The sequence below is a fragment of the Petaurus breviceps genome, unplaced genomic scaffold (assembly GCF_028583685.1).
Source record: "Petaurus breviceps papuanus isolate PSGF00001 unplaced genomic scaffold, PetGlider_PUasm1.0 115, whole genome shotgun sequence".
NCBI classification, from domain to species: Eukaryota; Metazoa; Chordata; class Mammalia; order Diprotodontia; family Petauridae; genus Petaurus; species Petaurus breviceps.
This window is the reverse complement of record NW_027185612.1, coordinates 1,118,916-1,124,837: the sequence shown is the minus strand read 5'-3', so window position 1 is coordinate 1,124,837 and position 5,922 is coordinate 1,118,916. Positions and strand designations below refer to the sequence as shown.

At 48.7% G+C, this 5,922-nt stretch overlaps 1 protein-coding gene across 4 annotated transcripts; it reads left to right on the top strand.

Annotated features, from left to right (window-relative positions):
• Positions 1-255: 255 nt before the first annotated feature.
• On the top strand, positions 256-5,922 carry RARRES2 (retinoic acid receptor responder 2). 4 transcript variants are annotated; one of them, XM_069083437.1, is made up of 7 exons: positions 284-369; positions 1,547-1,647; positions 2,057-2,280; positions 3,376-3,480; positions 5,029-5,127; positions 5,399-5,526; positions 5,748-5,922. In XM_069083437.1, the coding sequence occupies exons 3-6, from the start codon at positions 2,083-2,085 to the stop codon at positions 5,513-5,515; spliced, it is 519 nt and encodes a 172-aa protein (XP_068939538.1). In that variant the 5' UTR covers positions 284-369; positions 1,547-1,647; positions 2,057-2,082; the 3' UTR covers positions 5,516-5,526; positions 5,748-5,922. The 4 variants fall into 4 exon arrangements, with proteins under 4 accessions (XP_068939529.1, XP_068939544.1, XP_068939553.1 ...); XM_069083428.1 differs by lacking the exon at positions 1,547-1,647 and having other exon boundaries at positions 256-369; XM_069083443.1 differs by lacking the exon at positions 1,547-1,647 and having other exon boundaries at positions 256-369; positions 5,731-5,922.

Genomic DNA, 5,922 nt, shown 5'->3' with positions numbered 1-5,922 from the left:
GGGATGGGGTCAGGGAGAATGGAAGAAGAAAGAGGAGATTTGAGGGGTGGGATGGAGGCTTGGGACACCATTCTGGATCCTTCAGGGTTAGGGCAGAAGGGAACCCCAGAAGTTGTGGGAGTAGGAACCTAGAAGCATTGAATGGTGGTAATGGGGAGGGGGGGGTCATGGAGCCAGAGGTGGGAGGAGATGGGGGCAGAGACCAGATGCAGGGGAGGAGCTGGGGAGGCGGGGGGGGGGGGGTAGGGGGGGGGAGACCGGAGGGGGGGGGGGGGGGGGGGGGGGGGGGGTTGGGGGGTAAGGGGGAGGAGAGGCAAACGGCTACCGGAGCTTAAGAGGAGAGGTCCAGCAGCCCCAGCTAAGAAGAAGGTGAAGTGGGAGAGAGGTGGAGGGAAACTGGGGATGGACAGGAGGGTGAGGAGATAGAAGGGTGGGTCAGAGGTGAAGGGAAAAGCAGACTCCAGGATCCAATTTTATATCCCCCTTATCCTGGAGGTTGTACCAAGCTTTGGAACTCTTCAGGGCTGAAGGATCTGCCGCAGTGGAGCTAGTAAGGGACCAGAGAGCAGGGGAAGTCTGACTCCCAAAGTCAGAAACTGGGAGGAGGAAGAAGGAAGCAGAAGTGATTTGACCCCAGAAAAGAGAGGGGGAAAGGGAGGCCTTGTAGGGGAAGGGAAGTGGGGAAGCCATTCTGGGAAGGAGTTAAACTAGAAAAGAACCAAAGTCAGTTAGTACCAGGGGGCTCTGCAAGGGGAAGACGAGCTGGAATCTTATTGAGATCCAGATTTCTTGGGTTGGACAGCCCAGCAACAGGCCCCAGCATGCTTAGGGTTAAGCCCGGCTCAGCCCCTCTTTGGGATGTTTACGTCCTCCCCAAAATATTTCTCTTCAGTGTGTGCCTCTCCTCCTCTCCCTCTATTCCCCTCCCTCCCCCACAGGCCTCTTCAGTGCCAGGGGCTGGGGGAGGAGCTAGGACCTCCTGAGTGCTGGGAAAGTCCAGGGCACTGACCTGACCCAGGAGGAGGGAGGGAAAGAAGGGAAAAGGGGAAGATAGAGTGGAAGGTGTTGGGGAGACAGACCAAGCTGAGAAGAGAGTGGCATGGGAGGAGCAGAGTGGGCACAGTGGGAGAGGGGGTGGGAAGGAAGATGGAATCTGTTTCCAAGGCCTCAGGAACCTGGCCCTGGCTCTGACGCCATTTCCAGTTTCTGGAAAACTTCAGAGAGCAGCTCTTCACAATCCCTTCTGCTGGGAAAGGGAGCTACAAAAGAGAAAGCTAGGAAGGGGAGGGAAAGGGAGCTAGCTAGACGGCACCCAGGGACCTACACTTTCACTTTCAGGAAGGACTCACAGGAGGTAGCTCTCCCTGCCCAGTCCCCAACCCTCACCCTACCCCCAGGCCCAGAATTAGACAGCTAACCTAGAGAAGCAAGCAGGTGAAGGGGGGCACCCTAGGCTGGTGCTAAAAAAGAAATCTAACTAAATGTCCTACACTATCTGCCCCTCTCTTCTTCCATCAAATTCTCCCATTCCCCTGATTCGGTTCAGGTGGCCCCAAGAAAGAAGCTGCAAAGGGCCTTGGAGATCAGTCACCCTTCTACATTTTGTTAATTAGGAATCCAAGTGAGACGACTGGCCGAATTTATCCAGTGAGTGGTGCTGAGTTTTGAACCCAAGTCCTCAGTCTGCAAGTCCAGGATGCTTCCCACTGTGCCACATTGCTCTTTGTTCTATCAAAGGCTCCCTGTTTGTTCATTTTATTCTGATTGCACTTTCCTTTTCATTTAGGGTAGAGTGCATTTGTCCTTTGCTCCCCACTCCCCTAAGAATGGCCCAATCTAAGACCACAGCAACCCCTCCCCTCCCCCAATCCATTACTCCTTCCCCTCCTGAGCCTTGCTTCTCCCCATACAACTAAAGGATGAGCCCAAGGGCAAACCAGGACTGACTCTAGGTGACAGAGGAGCCATAGCTGGAGTAGGGGATGGAGGGAGGGTAGGGAGTGTGGGATTTGGCAGGGGGATCTTGTTCTCATAGACACAGCTTCATCCCTTGCAGGTGCCTGGCCTGGGTCCAGTTGACTGATGTGCAGAAAAGAAATGAGGCAGTTGCTGTTGCCCCTGGCCCTGTGGCTCAGTGCTCTGGGGCCCACAGGAACCAGGGGAGATGAGCTCTCAGTGGCACAACAAAGAGGCTTGCAGGTGGCTTTGGAGAAGTTCCACAATCACCCACCTGTGCAGTGGGCATTCAAGGAGATTGGTGTGGACAATGCCAGTGACATGGTGGGTGGGAGGAACCTCTCTGGCAGGAATGAGGGTGGGGGTTATACTGAGAGAAGAATTTTCTGCTTTGCTCTGGGAGGGGGTACATTCTGGAGTTCCACCCCAGAGATGTCAATATTTCTCTAACAGGCAAGGGTTTTTGGGTTTGTTTTGTTTTTATGTAAAGGCATGTAGGTCTTCCTGAATCCAAGAATATTGTATTCCTCTCCTTCAAGTGAGATGGTTGTGAGAGGATGACATCAGAGTGTGGTACAATGGAAAGAGTACTGGATTTGTAACCAGAGAACCTGAGTTCAAATCCTGGTTCTGCCACTTGCTATCTGTGATCTTGGACAAGAGACTGTCTCTGTAGGCCTTGATTTTCTTATCTATAAAATGAGACCATTGGACTAAATTACCTCTAAGGTCCCTTCCAGCTCTAAATCTGTGGTCTTATAATCTTTCTTGGCATCTGGAGACATTCATTCCAAATTATTTTCCACCTTACCTGCTGGGCATTTGATGCTATCATCAAATGTCAGTGATCCTACATTGAAAGCAAGTATATGAGTTGTTCCTCCATACATGTTCCTCCATACTCCGCCCTGGCCATATAGTGTGTGCTCACTATTTCCATGGAGAGTTTGTGTATCTGTGAGAAAGTGTGCTCTAGGTTTGGGTGGAGTAATGTTCTATTGTGAGCTAAATTCAGTTCTGGCCTCAAATACTTCCTAGCTGTGTGACCCTGGGCAAGTCATTTAACCCTGTTTGCCTCAGTTTCCTCATTTGTAAAACGAGCTGGAAAAGGAAATGGCAAACCACTCTAGTATCTTTGCCAAGAAAAACCTCAAAGGGGTCACAAAGAGTCAGACATGACTGAAAAAATATCTAAACGATAATAATGCAATAGCCATACAAAGCAGTATAATGCAATCAGTATTTATTAAATACCTACTGTTTATGGAACACTGTGCTAGGCATGGGGAAGCAAGGGTGGGGGGAAGTAAGATAATGCCCCTAACCCCAATGAAGCCTCCAAACCACAAGGTAAAGGAGGGATCAGGTCACAGGTATGCAAGGAGCTGCTAGCTCACCTTTGGGTCTGTCTGTCCTCAGTCATTCCCTGGAGGGACATTTGTTCGATTGGAATTTGGGCTCCAGCAGACCAGCTGCCGAAAGAAGGACTGGAAGAACGCTGAGTGCAAGGTTAAACCCAATGGGGTGAGTGAGGGTTGTGTCCCCTATGCTATGTGTGTGTATTTGTGTGCTTTCAGGGACATAGATCTGAGCCTCTGTGTGCTTATGTGTAGATAATGAAACATGTCTGTCTGTATATAAAGGGACAAAGGGATGAATGCGTGCCTGCATATGTAATGGGTCCCTGTGTCAAAATGTATGTACATATGATATGGATCTGTGTCTGCATATTGGCATATACCTTTGAGTGTATTGTGTATACAAAGTGGAACATGTGTCTTTTATGTGTGCCTTGAAGTGTATGTGTGTTAATAGAGAAATGGGGGGTATGTCTGGATAATAGAACATATGCCATTTTTGTGTATGTCAGAGAGACAGAGCATGGATGGGGAGCTCTGGGAACATGTGGATCTTTGTGTGGGTGATAGTGTAGCTTGGGGGAGAGGAAGAATAATGAGAAGGTTTGAGAAGGAAGACCTCATCTTAGAAGGCAGTGGCAATGGCAGGGTATTGGGAATCAGCAGGGAGGGGTAGACAGCTTTCTGGAGGTTGAGCCAATTTCAAATGAGTCCCTTGCATGGGTAAGGGTAGAAATGAGCCTAATCTTCAAGAATAAAGGTGGGGAAATAGGACTGTTTATATAGGGAGCAATTCTGGGTTAGTATCAGACAGGTCCTGGGTGAAGCCTTGCTTTGAGGTCCCCAGATATTGAGGTTGATCCTACCTACTTCATCTAGGTTTCAGGATATTGGAAAGGCCCAAGGGAGAGGATTTGGTTTGGGACCTCTTAAGACTACTGAATTCCCTAAACTTCCCTAATCCTTAAAAATGAGGGTGCCCCAGATCTAGCCCACTGGGTGAACCCAAGACTGAACTAATACAGTTAAATACCAGAGCTTAATTAGAACCAATCCAGTTTAGGGGGAAGCTATGTGATATAATGGAAGGAACACTGGACCAGATAGCTATAGACTTCAATTCTAGGCCCAGCTCTGCTACTGACTCACTCAGTAACCACAGGCAAATCACTTAACCTCTCTAGGCCTCAATTTCTTCTGGACCTATTAAATGAGGGAGTTGGATTAAATTATTTCCAAGATCCCAAAGTCCTAGGATGGAGGAAGTTCTGGGCACCAGCTTCTGTGTTCCACTTATTCTTGACCAACCCATCATCAGTAACACCTCCCCCCCCAATCTCTGGTACCTTTTAGACAAGAAATAAGCCTGTTGCCTCCAGTGCTCTCCATCTCAGTACAGCTGAACCCACATATCCCTCATCCCACCTCATAGCCAAGTGTCTCTTCCCACAACCGCATATCTCATTCCCTGGTACTAACTCATTTATTTTATGGTCAATATGGCATAGGAGAAAGAGTGCTGGATTGGAAGTCAGAGGACCTGGGTTTGACTCCCACCTCTGCTACTTACTACTTGAGTGACCTTGAGCAAGTCACTTCTTCTTTGGGCCTCAGTTTTCTCATCTGTAAAATGAAGAGGTAGGACTAGATGACCTCTAAGATCCTTTCCAGCTCTAGATCTATGACCCTTTTACCTATGCTCCTATGATCCCAGCGGAAGAGGAATTGTTTGGCTTGCATCAAGTTTGATTCTAAGGACCGGATCCTGAAACAGATGATTCACTGTCCCATTGGGCCCCCGTGGGGTCAAAGGGTAAGCCTTGATGCTTTGTCTCTAAGGTAGGGGGATGGCAGAGAGCAGAGGGAGAAAGAGAAAGGAAGTCTGAATAGCCTATAAGAAGGTAACTGGGTGAAAAGGGATCTTGCACAGGACCCATCTGTTCTCTGAGATGAAATGGTTCAGGGATGTGCAGGGGGGAGTAGGGAGGAGGGAGAGTAAGGTCAAGTCAAGAACTCAGCAGATTAGGAGTAAGTGGTTTGCTTTTTGGCACTGTGGCTGAGACCAAGTCTAAACATATCTCTAGGATCCTGAAGGGCAGCAGGAAAGCCAGTGCACTCAAGTGGAAAGAGCTGGTGAGGAACCCCACAGCTATTACTTCCCTGGAACATATGCCTTTTCTAGGAGTCACAGCTCTGGCTGAATCCTAAGCAGGTAAGAACCTCTGGGAGGGAAGGAAAAAAAATGCACACTGGGCAGGGATAACCAGGGAGGATGGGTTTAAGAATTGAGAATAAGGCTAAGATTTGGATCCAGGACTGAGAATGGGGTCAAGATAGAGAATAGAGTTAAGCACTGGGAAAATCAGTATTAGTGATAGGAATGGAGTTAGGAATTTCTTTTTCATCCCTAATTCAGGAGTTTCTTTTCTCCAGGGAGCTACCTTGCTTTCAATCCCTTTGAAAACCAGTGAATAGTGTGAAGGTTCCCAACACACCTCCCTACCCATCAGGACAAGCACCCCCTATCTAACCTCACCTGGGAGAAGAGGCCAGACTCTACCAACCCTGTACACAGCACCCTTGTTCCTTCCTGTTTCAAATAAAACTT

Bases quoted from the DNA above. Each gene is read 5' to 3' on its own strand.
- RARRES2 (XM_069083428.1), top strand. From the start codon at position 2,083: ATGTGCAGAAAAGAAATGAGGCAGTTGCTGTTGCCCCTGGCCCTGTGG. The intron at 3,481-5,028 runs GTGAGTGAGGGT...CTATGATCCCAG, and splicing joins GCAAGGTTAAACCCAATGGG to CGGAAGAGGAATTGTTTGGC. The intron at 5,128-5,398 runs GTAAGCCTTGAT...ACATATCTCTAG, and splicing joins GGCCCCCGTGGGGTCAAAGG to GATCCTGAAGGGCAGCAGGA.